Here is a 16,734-nt window from a genome sequence, read left to right as displayed (position 1 = left end):
TGAGTTGCCGATTTTGTCCCTCTCTGTTTAACAAGAATACACATTTGTCCAGAACCGATAAGCAACCTATTAGAGCATCTCCAACCCATCTCTAAACCTCCAAAATAGAGAATAAATGTGACATATTGGAAGGAGATTTTGTAATTTATTTCTATTTTTTGCACTTTATGAGAGAATTTCTGAGGAACCTATCATCTTTTTAGATATTTAGATTTCCAAATTGTCTTTGGTTCTCCAACTATGGAGACCCTACCCCTATTTTGGAAACAATTTCTAAAAAGTACAATAGGTCCCTTCTAGATTCACTCATAAACCGTAAAAAAAAAAAATCATTTTTAATTTCTAGTCCCACGTTACGTTCAAAGATGCCAGAAGGTTTCGATTGACTGCCGATTGATAATCTGATCGATCGGTCCGTTGATTTGCCTAATTTGTTGTTTTAGGAGATAATTGATTTGCTTATATAGTTTTGACTTTTCAGAGATGTTAGGTACACAATCATCCGAACACAATACCAAAAAAACCGCTCACATACACGTGAGTCCCACATACATTTAACAAGAAAAGACATAATTGTCTTTTATGGCAAGCACACATTTATTAATGATCTCTCCACACGAAATTAAGCCACACAGCTCCGAAGCGTCCCATTAACATCTATCAAACAAGATCTATTTTAACATAAAGCTACACAACATATAAAATAGGCAAACTTTTAGAGTTACATAAATGCAGGTTCTGCACCTAGTTTTTCCTTATTATTTCTTTTGGCTAAAGGCCACTTAGAACATGCAATCAGTTTCTGTTCCAGGAAAATATATGCGTTGAGAAATGTTGCCGTAAACCAATTTCGCACCAGACCGAGGGTTGTACCGGTTTCAGGGATGCAATGCAATTCTAGGTGTCTGCCTCAATGTAGAGCTTCACTTTTTTCCGAAATGGGTCTTTCTGATCACACCCAACTGAGCAACAACATCACTAATGGCCATCCGATCTCTTGGCGATTCTTCTGAACAGACGACTCCTACTTCCAATATGGAAATCAGGCATTCCACGATATTGTCACTACTGCTAGCAAACTTCTGATCCTGAAGCAGCCTTGGATCAAGGATGCGTGCTACATGTTCTGGCAAAGCCATCTTGACAAAGTTATGAAGACTCGAATTATCGGAAAACATGTTATCCGTCGGTCTCTTCCCCGTAAACATCTCTAATAAGAGAATTCCGTAGCTGTACGCGTCGCCAGATGCTGACACTTCATTTCCGAGGCCGTACTCTGTATTTTGTTTGCAACCAGAAACAAAAGGAACTCAGTTTAAAAATAATAATAATAATAATAATAATTGTCACAAATAGAGAGACGACACTGGGGACAAACTTGCAATTCATGCCCTAACCTATAATTTTAAAGAACTTAGTTGAAAGCTTTATCGAAAACACTTATTTTGCTTTCACAGACAACCCTTTGCACAGAAACAAGTGTGTACAGTTCTGGCCCTTTTTTCAACTTACGAGAAAACATGATTCCTTGTGCTTTATCACGAGTCACAACCAATTACTTCAAGCGCAATACATTGTTAAGGAGTTCAATCCCCCATGATATCAACTACTGCAACCACTTGGTCATTCAAAAACAAAATCAAGTAATCAACCAAAACCGCATGATCGATCTTTGTGCTGGTATTTTGTTCCCATCAGCTTGAATATTGACTTACAGAAGAATTTTGGTAACCGTTCGTTTGTCTCATTGAAATACTTTGCAAAGAAGGAACAACATAATACTAAAAAAATGAAGTAAAAATAAGATCAGATTAGTGGACATAATGGACTTAAGATTGGGTTGATATTTATATATGGCATACTTCCATTGATGCCAGAAATAGTTTGATACTCAGTTATAGGAATACTACCTGACTTAAGTATAATTGTAACCCCTTTTTTTGGCCAATGCACGAGAAAAACAAAGAGAGAATATGATCTAAAGACAACACAAAACAAACAAAACAAAACTCTTATGACTCAAGCATATCCAAATCTGAATTTTTTTGAAAAAAGCGAAGGTAGATCATTTGTCAACAAAGAACCAGAGGACTTGTTTCTGAGAGCCCAGGAAGCCATTTCATGAGCCAAGGAATTGCCTCGACCCTGCACAACCCAATTTCTGCGTTTCTAAGGCAAAATAACATTGCGAGTTTCGCAAAAATTCTTCAGCACTATTTTAGTGATAAGAGTAGACTCAATGTCTATGTGAATCAGATTTAGAACATATTGGAAAGTGAATATGAAAGGAAAATAGAGAAGATGTTGAATTACCTGGAGCAATATAACCAATAGAGCCTCTTACGCTGATAGAGGTTGACTGATTTGAAGAAGTGTCTGACGCTTCTAAAAGGAATCTTGCCAACCCAAAGTCGCCAACATGTCCGGTCATTTCATTGTCTAGAAGAACATTGCTTGGCTTTAGATCACAATGGACAATAGATTCCAGACAATGATTGTGTAGATAATCAAGTGCAAAAGCAACATCAAGGGCAATATCTAACATTTGTAGAATGCTCAAATGCCTCGAATCCTCATTCGTCTCATCTTCGTTCTCATTTGGATGCAACCACTCCTCGAGGCTTCCATTAGCCATGAATTCATAAACCAGAGCTTTGAAATCATTACCATGATAGTCAATACTTGAACATGCTGTGAGCACTTTTACAAGATTTCGATGTTTGATGCTCTTTAAGGCCTTGCACTCAGCTATGAAACTCTTGGATGCTCCTCGGGCTTCTAGGTTTAGTACCTTCACTGCAATAACTTTTTCACCCTCATCAAGAATCCCTTTATACACCGATCCAAAACTACCCACCCCAATCAAATTCACCGGGGAGAAACCATTAGTAGCTTTAACTAGACTTTTATATGATATGGTCTGAAATGTGCTCCCAAAAACTTGGAAAGAGGGTAAATTTGTTCTTTTTCTATTATACGAATGACAAAGGTAAAAGACCATCAAAAGTAGTCCAACAAGGCTAAAAACTATTGGGATTACTAATTTCAAGGCAAGAGTAGATCTTTTCCTTTTAGACCCTTCGGAGTTGCAAGCGCGTAGCTGTAATTCAGGTATGCCCCCACAAAGTTTATTGTTTCCTTCAACGAAAAGGGCAGTGACATTCTTAAAGATGCCCCTTTCAGGTACCTCACCAGAGAAATCATTTGAGGATAGATTTAATATTTGAAGGAATTTGAAGTCCCCCAAAAACTCTGGGATTTCACCTGAAAAATTATTCCGAGAAAGATCTAATTCCTCGATACCTCTCAAATAACTCAAAGAGGAAGGAAGAATCCCTTGGAAGTTGTTCCCTTTCATAGATAGAAATTTCAATTTTACGCAACTACCAAGGGAGCTTGGAATTCCACCATACAACCTATTTTCAGAAACAAGCAGTACTTCTAGATTTTCCAAATTTCCAAGTTCAACTGGAAGGGAACCAGTCAAATCATTTTCAGATACACTGAAATACAACAATGATGTGAGACTTGTAACTTCTCTAGGAATGGTACCATGAAGATTGTTTTGATAAAGACCTAAAGCCCTCAGATGATCGCATTTCCCGAGATCTGAAGGGATGTTTCCATACAACTTATTTGAGGCCAAGTTGAGTTGACTTAACATAGATAAATTTCCCAAAGACAATGGGATTCTCCCAGAGAAATTATTGTTTGAGAGACTCAAAAGTTGCAGCTGTTGAAGCTTCCCAATATCATCCGGAATCTCGCCGGTGAATAGGTTATATGACAATTCAATCTGCACCAAATTAGTCAGATGCACTATCCCAGTTGGGATGTTCCCGGATATTTCATTTCTACTCAAGATTAGTTGAGCAAAAACAGCAGAGAAATTGGTGATTGATTTAGGCAAAACTCCTCCAAACCTATTGATGTGTAGAGCCAAAACATACAAACTAGTGGCATTGGTTAAAGATGAGAGAAAACTCAAGTCATCAGCTTCCCCAGTTCCGAGATAATTACCGGAAAAGCTTAATTTCTGAAGATCATTCAACTTCTCTAGATGAGGAACATTTCCAGTTAATCGATTGTCTGCGATGCCAACAATCTGTAGTTTGGAGGCATTGGAAAGTGAAAAAGGAATTGAACCTGTAAAAAAGTTAGCACTAGCTCCAAGGAATTGGAGATTAGGAAGAGTTAGTCCTAGGTCTGAAGGAAGCTTCCCATGAAGTTGGTTCATTCCCACATCAAGTACATGCAGAGAAGACAGATTAAAGATTGAGGAAGGAATCGTTCCAACAAACCTGTTAACTCCCAATGCTAAAGCTCCCAAGTTTGTCAATTGACCTAGCACGTCCGGCAAATTGCCATTAATATTATTTTGAAGGGCAGAAAATAATTGGAGAGATGACAGATTCCCGAAAGTAGATGGAATAACTCCAGTCAAGTTGTTTTTCACAAGACTGAGTACCTTGAGGTTTGACAACGAACCGAGCTCTTCTGGAATTTTCCCTTCCAACCTATTTGTGTGAAACTCAATCACAGTAAGTCTAGAGGAACTCGATAAATTGGCAGGAATTTCTCCGGCAATCGAATTGTTGCGCAAACTCAAGATTTGCGGTCGGTGCAAACGGCCGAGTTGTGGAGGTATTTTCCCACTCAATGCATTGCCGCGCAACCAGATTTCCCTAAGGAAACTCAAGTTTCCAATGTGAGGGGAAATGGACCCAGCCAATTCTTGACCATTAAGATCTAACGCAACGGCCCTCTGGTGCCGACGTCCACATATTACACCACTCCACTTGCAAAAGTGGATGGATTCGTTCCATGAGCTCAGAGTCCTGAAGGGATCACTAGTTATTTCAGCCTTGAATTCTAGCAAAGCCAGTTTGTCAGTCTCATTCCTGCCAATCGCACGGCCAGAACCAAAGATCAAGAGAACAACAAAATACACGGCAAAAGAGGATGGCCATGAGTACAACATTGCTAAACCCATGGGAGAGTAGGATTTCTCTATGAATCTGGAATTCTTTTTCCATATTGTATTCAGTGTTTCTTTAAGTATAAGGTCATGCACTTGTTTTCAATTTCTCATTTCTTTCCTTTGCCCAAGTCTCAAACTACCTTTCCAAGTCTTTAAACAACCTTTCCAAGCTTTTACTACATCTAACCAAGACTATTCTATGCCAAACTTCTCCCTAGCAGGACAGGCACTGGAGACAAGTCTGCTCCCGATCTTGACTAAAACATGAAGACAAAAATTCACGAATTAAAATTGAAGGAGCATTGTACCGGTCCAGAAAAATCACAATTATCTATTGCCCCCCAATTGTGGTTTTGAAGAACGTAGAATTCTCTGCACCTTTTGAACTCAGACAATTCCCCATAAGTCATGTCATGACTTCAAACCTAGAGGTAATTAAGTTCAAATCTACCAACTTGGGAGAAAGTAAGTTCATGGAACTTAGACCTACACGTAATTAATCCACTAGTTAACTCAAGATGTTAGCTTTCAAGTTCAATTCGCGAAATATGGCCCCTTCAAGAAGAAATGCCCCAAACTTGTCCACGCATAAGCTTTAGGGCATAGAAAAGTACATAAGGCATTGGGAACCCGTAAAATATATGAAAACAAAGCAGCTTCTGCTCCTTTAATCTTCTGACCTGGGATTGTAGCAAATAGCGTACTTGGAGTTAAAGGTTTTGTACTAGTTATTAAGTGATACCTTCCTTCCCTGAAGGGAAAACATGATACCTTCAATACTAATTAGACATCAGGTACCTGGGAAAAGAGGAAAAAATAGATACCCAACAAGTAGGGTTGATATGATATTGAAGAACAAATGAAATATCAGTTGCTTAAAAACCAGGTTTTTTTCCCTATATTAGTGAACGATTATGTGAAAAAAGTTGCAAACCATATGACAAGAGGGTGAAATGAAAGAGGCCGAAATTTAAACCATGCCCAGTCCAACTTGATGCTTTGAGCTGTATTCATGCAGAATTCATCATGTGGATGTGTGTGCCTCAAAATGCATTCCTCTGCTGTTGATCTTTTCCCATGGACATTTTCCCATGGACATGGATTATTAACTTATTATGGCCAAACCATGCAAAATGATGTGCTTCCTCTCTCTATCCTTCTTCCGTTACCTATTATTGTTTACATGTATCAACAATTGTACATTCTCCACCACTTAAATTTAGTGTAGTTAGTGTAGCAGCGCTACCAGTGCAAGTCAAAGCCGAGCACAGCTAGGCTTAAATCCCATGATTGTTATACTAACAGAATTTTACCACGGTGTTGTTGTAACCACTAGGCACTAACAGAACGTGTCAATCTGAAGGGAATATAACTTTGGTTTGGCACCAATTAGCGTAAAACTTTACTTGATCATCTCGTACACAATTGTTTAGTGTAAAGCATGTACTGTGAAACGAGTTGAATCCTCCCTCAAAAAAAAAAACGAGTTGAATTATTTTCTCCTTAAATAAGAAGAAAAATGATGTCACGATTTGAAGCATTACTATTAACAGCAGACCAGGTCGAGAGCTATCTGAATTCACTTCCTGCTCAGTTGCTCCATACCTTAAAATACCAAAATGTATTTGGTCAAGAATCCAAGTTCAATGAAAAGAACATAAAGCAAACAAAATCTTTCCCATATGATCACAAACCCTCTGCATGACTTGGATAGTAGCTCGTAGTTTATTTCCTCCCAAATATTATGTCAGAGAAGTAGAGTATTTATAACAGAACAACAGGGAAAACTGAAGTCAGGGAGAAGTAAAATTTGCTGGCTTTTGTGCAGAACAATGGTATCGACTGCATGCATTTTTACCCTTTTATAAGACTCTGACAGGGTCATACCTATTCATGACCATGTTGCCATTCCATCTTTTCCACTAGCCTCCAAAATGAAGGTTCCTGATCACATGCAACTGAGCAACAACATCGTTAATGGCCATCCGATCTCTTGGAAGTTCCTCTGAACATGCAATTCCAACTTTAAGAACTGAAATCAAGCACTCCAGAGTTCTTTGACCACTAGAAGAGCTATGATACAGAATGATGGGGCCGCTTGAGCTTGCCACTGCCCTTTCCCTTTGTTTGAACAGTGCTGGATCGGCAATTCCCTCTATTTGTTCAGGCAAAGCCATCTTAACAAAATTATGGAGACTCAATTGATCAGAAAACAAGTCATCCGTAGGTCTCTTCCCCGTGAACAATTCCAGTAAGAGGATGCCATAACTGTACACATCGCCAGATGTTGACACCTCATTTCCCATACCATACTCTGCAATTCATTCGTTAAAAAAAATAAAACTGTAAATAACTTACTCATAAGAAAATGAAGCGAATCTACATTCCAGTAGCAGACTTGTAGAAAAGACGTTGGGCACATACTGTATTTGAAGTAAGGTTATGCTGCTCCATGAAAGACTTATACAATGGAACTAGGAATAAAGAGCAGAATCAATAGCTATGTGTGTCAGAAAGAGATTCTACGTGGAAAGTGAAGTTCAAAAGGAAAACATAAAGGAGCCTGAGGTCAAAAGAACCAGAGAAGTGTATCTACCTGGAGCAGCATAGCCAGCGGAGCCTCTTATGCCAAGAGAACTTGACATATCATGAAATTGAGAGGAGTTAACGATGGCTTTTGGAAAGATTTTTGCCAAGCCGAAGTCACCTACATGTGCAGTCATTTCGTTGTCCAAAAGAATGTTGCTTGGTTTCAGATCACAGTGCACTATTGGTTCAGGGCAATGATTGTGAATATAATCAAGCGCAGAAGCAACATCAATGGCAATATCTAACCTCTGTCGAAGGCTTAAGTGCCTTGAATCCGCATTCGCTGCATCTTCATTCTCTTTCAGATGCAGCCACTTATCTAGACTCCCGTTGACCAAGAATTCATAAACCAGGGCTTTGAAATCATTTCCATGATAGTCAATGCTTGAACAGGCAGTGAGCACCTTTACAAGGTTCCGGTGTTTCATGCTCTTCAAGGCCTTGCAGTCAGCTAGGAAACTCTTTGATGCCCCACGGAATTCAAGGTTTAGAACCTTCACTGCAACAACTTGTCCCCCTTGATCAAGAATTCCTTTATACACCAAACCAAAACCACCCACTCCAATCAAATTGGCTTCAGAGAACCCACCAGTAGCTTGACGTAGACTTTGATAGGATACTTTCTGAAATGTATTCCCTGCAATTCCGAGAGAGGGTACTTTTGTTCTCGTTCTAAACCGTGAACAATAGAGAAAGTAGATCATCAAAAGTACTCCAACCAGGCCAACTGTTGGGGGAATTACTATTTTCAGGATAAGAGATCTTTTCCTCGTAGACCCTTTGGACTTGCAACTGTGTAGGCATAATTCAGGTATGCCGCCACAAAGCCTGTAGTTTCCCTGAAGAAAAACAACTGTTGCATTCTTGAAGATGCCTCTTTCCGGTACCATACCCTCGAAATCATTCATTGATAGATTTAATTTCTGCAAAAAATTGACGTCGGCCAAAAAATCTGGGAGTTTTCCAGAGACTATTGCGAGAAAGATCTAGTTCCTCCAAACCTCTCAAATTACTAAAAGATGAGGGAACGGTCCCTTGGAAGTTATTGGCCTCCACAAGCAACAATCTCAATTTTACGCAGCTGCTGAGGGTGGATGGAATTTCACCAGACAACATGTTATTAGAAACATCCAATACTTCCAGATTTTTCATACTTCCAACTTCTATAGGAAGTGAACCAGTCAAATGGTTCTCAGATGCAGTGAGATTCAACATTGATGAGAGACTTACAACTTCTCTAGGTGTGGTACCAGTAAGATTGTTACGATCAACACTTAAAACTTCCAACAGTTTGCAATTCCTTAGATTTGAAGGGATGTTTCCATCGAAGTAATTTTCTTCCAAATAAAGTTTGGCTAACAAACTTAAGTTTCCCAAAAACATTGGGATTTTCCCAGAGAACTTGTTACCGGAAAGACTCAACTCTTGTAGCTGGCAAAACGTCCCAAGATCAGGTGGGATTTCACCAGTAAATTCGTTGTTCCACAAATAAATTCCTACCAAATTGATCAGACTACCTATCCCACTTGGGATGTTTCCAGTTATTTTGTTGTTGTCCAAGGCAAGTATACGCAGATTAGTGGAGAAATTGCGGATGGAATCTGGCAACACCCCTCCAAAGTTATTAACATTGATGGCAAAAAGAAACAAATTGGTGGCATTCGTTAAAGAGGGGAGAAAGTTTAGATCATTAGTTTCTCCAGTTTCAAGATAATTACGAGAAAAGCTTAATGACCGAAGATTATGCAACTTTCCAAGTGAAGGAAGCTTACCAGTGAATTTATTGTTTCCCATTGAAACAATTTGTAGCTTGGAGGCATTGGAAAGTGAAAAAGGAACTGATCCAGTAAACAAGTTACTACTAGCTCCAAGAAATTCGAGATTAGGAAGATTTATGCCTAGCTCTGATGGAAAGCTCCCTTGAATTCGATTCCTTCCTACATCAAAAGCTCGGATAGAGGAAAGATTAAAGATTGAGGAAGGAATTGTACCAACTAACCTGTTATTTGCAATTCCAAAACCTCTAAGGTTTGTCAGTCTGCCCAGCACGTCAGGTAAATTCCCACTAATACTATTTTGGAGGGCTTTAAAAGTTTGGAGAGATGATAGATTTCCCAAAGTACGCGGGACAACTCCTGTTAGATTGTTTTTTTCAACATTCAGTACCTTGAGGTTTGACAAGGAACCAAGCTCCTCTGGGATTTGCCCTTCCAGCCTATTTAAAGATAAGTGCACCCTAGTAAGGCAAGAAGAAGCAGATATATTGGCGGGAATTTTGCCACCAATTGAATTATTGCTCAAAGACAATATTTGCAGTCTCTGCAAACGACCAAGTTCCAGGGGGATTTGATGACTTAAGCTATTGTTATCCAACCATATCTCCCTAAGGAAGCTTAAATTTCCAATGTGAGGCGAAATGGACCCTGATAGGTGTTGATCATCAAGGTCTAGCACAATGACCCTTTGGTGCAGACGTCCACATGTTACACCACTCCACTGGCAGAAATGGAAAGATTGATTCCACGAACTCAAAGCCCCAAAGGGATTAATACTGGTTATTTCATCCTTGAATGCAAGCAAGGCTAATCGGTCAGTCTCATTCCCACTGAGCACCGCTCCAGCTGTTCGAGGAAAGCCAGAACCTAAGCACAAGAGAACAAGAAAACACAGCGAGAGATGAAATGGCAAAGATGCCATTGCGAAACCCATCTGGGTATTGGAAACTCTATGAATATGGAGGTATATAGTCTTGAGTGTTCCTCAAGTGAAGGTCATGCACTTGAGTTATTTATCAATATGGGTATCAACCCAAACTTAACAGGCCATGTATCAGCCACAGTTTTTGCCTCCCTCTCTTTTCTTAGGGTATTCACCATATCGCCTTTCCCAGTGCTTTTTCCTTCTTCCTGGTCTAATCAAGAAGGTTTCCAGAGAAATCCCTTTCCCATTTTTGTTTTCTTGTGTTTTTTTCTTCTTCCGGGTCTAATCAAGAAGGTTTCCAGAGAAATCATGAACCAACAATAAAAGGAAACGGTGGAAACCAGCTTTCCATACACAAAGTCAAATTTTCACAAAATAGGGTGTGAATCAAAAATAAGGTCATGCATGATTTGTAGCCCTTCTTGATTCCGGGATGAAAAAGGACGTTACTGTGACAGAAAGAACAAGGTAGAGGTCTTAGTTTGTTGGAAAATTCAAGTTGAATTGGGACCCACATAATGCATCTAAATTCTAAACAGAAAAATTGAATTGGGACCCACATCAGCTTTAGTCCACTATAGTTCATATCTAAGCAGAAAAATTTTAGTTGTGCACTTCCCCTCGTGGTCTTCTTCATTGATCTGAGGTACCCAAATTTATTGAAGCTAATAACTCCTAAACATTTGATCCCTAATTGACTAGAACTTAAGATTCACCCCAAAGAAAACCATTAATTATTATTAGTTAGTACTAGTTGGGGGGGGGGGGGGGAATTGTGGGAAGTCATGAATGCACTCCAAATTAGGTACTATCTTCGGTGCAGAGTAATTTTCCACTACAACATAACAGAACCCATCTAGTTCCCAATCGTTAGAGATATGGGCGGAGATGATTGGAGACAAGCCTAACATTTGGCAATATATGCACAAAGTGACTGCTCTCAGAAACAGTGGCTCCCCTAAACCTCCAAGAACCGAAGAGAAACATCCAAGAACCGAAGAGCTACAAAGACGTTTTGTTGTTGAACCATGCCCCCAAATCAAAGCTAAATGGCATCAGAGAGGGCAGGCCTAGAGACCCAAATCAATTTATGTGCACGTTACCATGCTTCCTTCATTGATAGTCCAGAGCATCGGTTTGCACAATAGTAATTTTCCACTTCTGAATCAAAAATTCCTAACAAAATTTGATTTTAAGTTGTTTTGATCTAGCACACACCACATCCATTTTCCCAACTCTAGGTCAAAACAACAGATAACTTCAATTAATTTATCCTACTCCTTCTTAAGAAGAAACACTTTGATTCAATTTCCGCTTGCCACAAATTGGCCAATTTTTCCAATTTTACCCCCTAAATTGGGGGTATGCAGTTTAGTCTGGTGTCCATAATGGTAATTTCCCCTTCTTGCCTTAATGGCCCAGATGGGTGCGTCACGCACAGCCACGTAGGCGTTGAAGCCACAATCGCCTTCTATAGTTCTACTCCCTCGCGTCGTCTCTCTCTCACCAGCAATTTTTCTTCCATGGCCTCTCTCTCTCTCTCTCCAGATCAGGACATGCAACTCTATTCCAGAGCAGTCCAAATTTCCGGCCGCCAACATACCTATCGCCATGCCGATGAGTCACTCACACAGTCGCACTATAAAAGTTGCACAGGTTCTGCATGTCTCACTGATCTCAAATCATCTCCCTTCCTCTCCTCTTGTAACTTTTTTTTGCAGAGTAAATTTGAGGATCTAGCACTAGCCCTTGCGGACGCTATTGGTACAAATTAATACCAGAGATTTGTATCCTTGTTTGGGTCTCAATCTGTACAAAATCGAGCGTGTTCCAGGCGAGCATCTTCAAAGACGGTCTTGAAACTCGATCGATCGATGTACACAACGGAAAGGAAGTCTGATTTACCAAAATAATTGGTAAGCTGTAAGCCTATATATCTGTATACTTATATGCATGCTAGGGTTTCGATTACACTAATGCAACTTTTTTTTTTTGCTAAGCTTCCACTAATGTAACTTGTGAACGACTTAAGTAGTAATTAGTTTTTTTTTTCCTGATGAATTAATAATCATAGTAATCTGATTATTGATAAGTAGTAATTAGTTTTTTCTGATTAATCAATAATCATAGCAATTTGATTATTGATAATCAGTTTTCCATTTTCTGCCTTGAACCAATTACACCCAGTTTTCCAGCCTCAGTTTCGATGCTATTTTCAGTGCTAATAAGGAAGCATTGAGAAACTTGCGTTTGGTGACATGGATATTGGTAAAGCATTAGGCAAAAGCCATATCAATACTAAGGGTCCATTTGTTTTACCTGATACGAGCATTGGATAGGACTCAATTGTTTAGCCAATGGGACCACATGTCTGGTGTTTCGCTACAACTCTTACAAACTGGATTAAATCTACTTATGATATCTAATTTTACAAAGCATGGGATGTATACTACCATGGTAATGCAGGATTATTAAACCTATAGCTATCAGTTCCATGGACAAAATATCATATGGGTCTAAGTACCTTCAATATGAGTCCAGTCCAACTAGCTGGCTCTAAAGTTCAAGGTTTCTATGCCATATCATGAACCTCACCGGCTCACCCATGCTTGATTATTTTCTATTGTCTCCTTTATTTTTTATTGGCATTTGCCCTGTCCTTCTAGCACTTCTAAGTTTAAACTTGAATCAGGTGTTGGCTTTTTTTTTTAACACATTCAATTCATTTCAAAACAAAGCCCAAAGGCAATACAGATTCCATCAAAAGATACAAGAATGAACCAAACCTACCAAGACTTTGAGAAGTTATTAGAAGGTGTTTGGGTGAAAGTTAGGCTTTCGATTCTATTCAGATGAAGTTGTTGGCCTTAGACTATAAACTTTCTCACATTTGAGAACAAATCTTTTACCATTGGTTCAAGCAATAGACTATTAATTGCAAAAGAACTGTATGCTTCACTTTATCCTCCCTTGACACACTCTCGACAACCCCAAATTGAGAAAAAGAAAAAAGGATAGAGCAAAGAGAGAGGTGCTACTTGTGTGAGTTATGAGTCATTCGAACTCCAACATTGAAGATTTTAGGGGCTTGTTGAGTGAAGAAAATGGTTCACGGTGTGAATACAACAGTTTTAAGCAATTATTCAATAGTTCCGGAATCGGGTGGTCTATCTCTGTGGCTACATATTTGTCCTTCATAATGTTTAGTATGAAATTTTCAAGAACTTTTGCAGTAGAAAAATATAATTTTCATTTAATGAATTCTCTGGCACGAGCCTAGCTTGCAATTCATTGCAGATGTGCAGTATTTCTCACTTGATCACTCCTTGGTAGTTTGTGCAGTTCATCACTTGAATTTCTTGATGGAGCTGAGATTATGATTACCTGGTGGCCTTTTTTATGCAATATTTTGAGGCATTAGATGGTTAGCTGACTAATATTGCTCATGACTCATTTCAAATACTCAAAACCTTGATGGATTCACTTCACTTCACTACATCCAGTTGTACCTAGGACACACTTTCTGCACATGCATATGTGTACCTCTAAGGCTGGAGTGTTCAATAAATTATTCGAGTCCTCGGCTGAGCTTATTGTAATCGTGGAAGTGTGAACATTGACTCAAAGAGATTAGGATAGTATGTAGTTGTGGACCCTTGTAATCCAAAGTATTTCTCTTTATAATTCATATATTGTTCCTTTATTGTGCGTTGGTCTTCGATTACTTAACCATGAACTTTGTTGTATTAGAAACAAACTGTTCTTTGCTTCGGATGGGATAGTTGTCCATTTCTCGGTAAGTTTCATATAACTTCCATGTGACATCTTTGACTCCAGTTGCCCAAAATAAAGAAGGTATGTACCACTACAGGTTCAGAGCAATTTGAAGGTTAATCATAACTTGTAAAGTTATCAGGGATACTGCTGCGGTCATGCTTTCTGGTCAGATAGCTGATGGATTCACAACTATATTTGCTAGTGAACTGGTATTCCCTAAGTTAGACAGGGCGTTAGCATAATTGTTCTTTGTCACTTTATGATTTGTATTTTGACATGTCCTATCCATTGTGAAGAACTCCAGCGCAAGTCCTTGAACTGAACCTCACAGTATAGGGACCGAGGGAGTAATTTTTGTTGTTATGAAAGCTTGTCTTAGGTGTGGCACTGGAGTTGTAGTAGGCTCGGTCTAGGTGCAGGAAATTACTTAGTCAGGTGCGTTTGATAAAATGCTTGTAATCAAATTCATACTGACCATTCATAAATATGGCGGTGCTTTTGTTAAACTCATTTGCTTTTACCATTATGACCATAACCTATATTTTGATTCTACAAAATTCAAACTCCTTCTCTTCAACGGGCATGACATACGTGCCTTGCACGTCGCCCCGTACCTAGTTTCCATAAGGAATTAAGGATGAAACAATGCAAGAGGGCAATATTTGCTTAATTAACAGGAAAAAAAACGCAAGAAATTTGAATTTGCTGAAGAAATGCCAAAAGGGTAGGAGAGATTTATGCCTTGTTTGGATGCAATTTTGAAAAGAAAATTTCTAACTCAAAAAAGAAAGGGAAAATTTCACTCAGACCCCCTGAGGTATCTGACAATGACAGAAGGTACCCTTCAGTTTTCAAAAATGACAGAAACCTCCCCTATTTCGCAGTTTGGGTTTCATTGGGTTTCATTCCGTTAGTTCCGTTAATGAAATAGACGGAAAATGTACGGAAAATGAAATCTTCAATTTTATTTAGTTCTACAGCTATCTTAGGGCTCTTATTGAAAGTTCTAGAGCAAAAAATTAATTATGACCCTTTAGAATAAAATGATCAGAAAAATAAGATCTTCGCATCGATTCAAACGAAATAAAAATTGGAGCACTTAAGTATTTTCTCTTCATTTGGTTTTATGGCTCTCTCAGGGCTCTCATTGAAAGCCTTGGGGCCAAAAATTAATTATGACCATTTAGGATAAAATGATAAAAAAATAAAAATCTTCACACCGATTCAAACGAATTAAAAATTGGAGCACTTAAGTATTTGTTCTTCATTTGGTTCTATGGTTTTCTTAGGGCTCTTATTGAAAGTCCTAAAGCGAAAAATTAATTATGACCCTTTAGGATAAAATAATCAAAAAAATAAGATTATCGCACCAATTCAAATGGATTGAAAATTTGAGCACTTAAGTATCTCCTCTTCGTTTAGTTTTACGGCTATCTTCGGGCTCTCATTGAAAATCTTAGAACCAAAAATTAATTATTGCACTTTAGGATAAAATAATCAGAAAAATACGATCTTCGCACCGATTCAAATGGATTGAAAATTGGAGCACTTAAGTATTTTCTCTTCATTGAAAGCCCTAAACCAAATGAAGAGCAAAATTTTAAATGCTCTAAATTCTAATATGTTTGAATTGGTGCAAAAATTTTATTTTTTAAATCATTTTATCCTAAATGATCATAATTAATTTTTGACTCTAGGACTTTCAATGAGAGTCCTAAGATAGCTATAGAACTAAATAAAATTGAAGATTTCATTTTCCGTACATTTACGTACATTTTCCATCCATTTCACTAACGGAACTAACGGAATGAAACCCAAACTGTGAAATAGGGGAGGTTTCTGTCATTTTTAAAAACTGAAGGGTACCATCTGTCATTGTCATAAACCTCAGGGGTCTGAGTGAAATTTGCCCAAAAAGAAAAAATTACTCTCATTCCTCTCTCTATCTCTCTCCACTCATTAACTCTATCACCAATTATTACCCTAATTTCTCTATGTGGAATGCATAATCGGAATTGTGTTGAGTGGTGCTTACCCCATGAACAGGATTTTTGGCAGGAGAGAAATGGACCCCAAGAAAGAACCTAGGAATCCTTGTTTGCAGATGGGTATTCTTCCCGTTGCCGTATCTTCGCCAACATGTGCCATTGCCTTCAAAAGGAAAAAGAAATAGCTGTTCATAAAAGGGCAAAATCGTTTCCGCGCAGAATGACGGGGTAGTATGTGTTTGGAACTATGGAAAGAAAGAAGAGAAACAACAAAGTGAGAGGGAAATGGGTGTTACGGAGTAATTTTCTTTTCCACGTGTTTAAGAGAAAGCCTAATGGTTTGTTTGGAACTTGTCGAAAGAAGAGAAATTAAGGGAGAAAATTTTAAAAAATACTCTCCCATTGCTTGGTTTGGAAAGAAAGATGAGAGAAAATAAAAAATAATAATCTAAATTTGTGCACAGGACAATTTCCTTCTCATTTTTCTCCCATTTTCTTTTCTCTTCTTTTCTCACACTTTCTTCAATTCAGCATAAATTAACTTCCGGAAGTCGGAGCATGGAAGCGGTGAAAAAGAAATGGAGGACTTAACAATGAGCAAAATAACTGTCGAATTGCGAATTCCGGCTAGACCAATCCAAACCGGCCAATTTGATTCAAAATGGTATTGTGGTTTACTTCCAATTTATAGAATGATAA

At 38.5% G+C, this 16,734-nt stretch overlaps 2 protein-coding genes, 1 long non-coding RNA gene and 1 other non-coding gene across 16 annotated transcripts; 1 reads left to right on the top strand and 3 right to left on the bottom strand.

Annotated features, from left to right (window-relative positions):
• Positions 1-583: 583 nt before the first annotated feature.
• LOC131321760 (probable LRR receptor-like serine/threonine-protein kinase At3g47570) lies at positions 584-5,006 on the bottom strand. 2 transcript variants are annotated; one of them, XM_058352692.1, is made up of 2 exons: positions 2,314-5,006; positions 584-1,276 (listed from the first exon to the last, which is right to left on the bottom strand). In XM_058352692.1, exons 1-2 carry the CDS (start codon positions 4,991-4,993, stop codon positions 924-926), a joined length of 3,033 nt encoding a protein of 1,010 aa, XP_058208675.1. In that variant the 5' UTR covers positions 4,994-5,006; the 3' UTR covers positions 584-923. The 2 variants fall into 2 exon arrangements, with proteins under 2 accessions (XP_058208675.1, XP_058208677.1); XM_058352694.1 differs by lacking the exon at positions 584-1,276 and having other exon boundaries at positions 2,314-2,439; positions 2,544-5,006.
• Positions 2,672-16,318, bottom strand: LOC131321766 (probable LRR receptor-like serine/threonine-protein kinase At3g47570). Of its 12 annotated transcripts, XM_058352713.1 has the most exons (5): positions 16,083-16,318; positions 9,343-9,519; positions 8,314-8,409; positions 7,578-8,207; positions 6,584-7,295 (listed from the first exon to the last, which is right to left on the bottom strand). In XM_058352713.1, the coding sequence occupies exons 3-5, from the start codon at positions 8,372-8,374 to the stop codon at positions 6,904-6,906; spliced, it is 1,083 nt and encodes a 360-aa protein (XP_058208696.1). In that variant the 5' UTR covers positions 8,375-8,409; positions 9,343-9,519; positions 16,083-16,318; the 3' UTR covers positions 6,584-6,903. The 12 variants fall into 12 exon arrangements, with proteins under 12 accessions (XP_058208691.1, XP_058208690.1, XP_058208692.1 ...); XM_058352710.1 differs by having other exon boundaries at positions 7,578-8,409; XM_058352711.1 differs by having other exon boundaries at positions 7,578-8,409; positions 9,343-9,507.
• On the bottom strand, positions 11,282-11,389 carry LOC131324918 (small nucleolar RNA snoR100). The gene has a single exon (XR_009199503.1). It is a non-coding gene; the product is annotated as a small nucleolar RNA snoR100 (small nucleolar RNA).
• Positions 13,981-14,557, top strand: LOC131321772 (uncharacterized). The gene is made up of 2 exons (XR_009198623.1): positions 13,981-14,066; positions 14,142-14,557. It is a non-coding gene; the product is annotated as an uncharacterized LOC131321772 (long non-coding RNA).
• Positions 16,319-16,734: the final 416 nt, after the last annotated feature.

This window comes from Rhododendron vialii, chromosome 4a (assembly GCF_030253575.1).
Source record: "Rhododendron vialii isolate Sample 1 chromosome 4a, ASM3025357v1".
NCBI lineage: Eukaryota > Viridiplantae > Streptophyta > Magnoliopsida > Ericales > Ericaceae > Rhododendron > Rhododendron vialii.
Note: the sequence above shows the minus strand (reverse complement) of the source record. Positions and strands in the feature narration are given on the sequence as shown.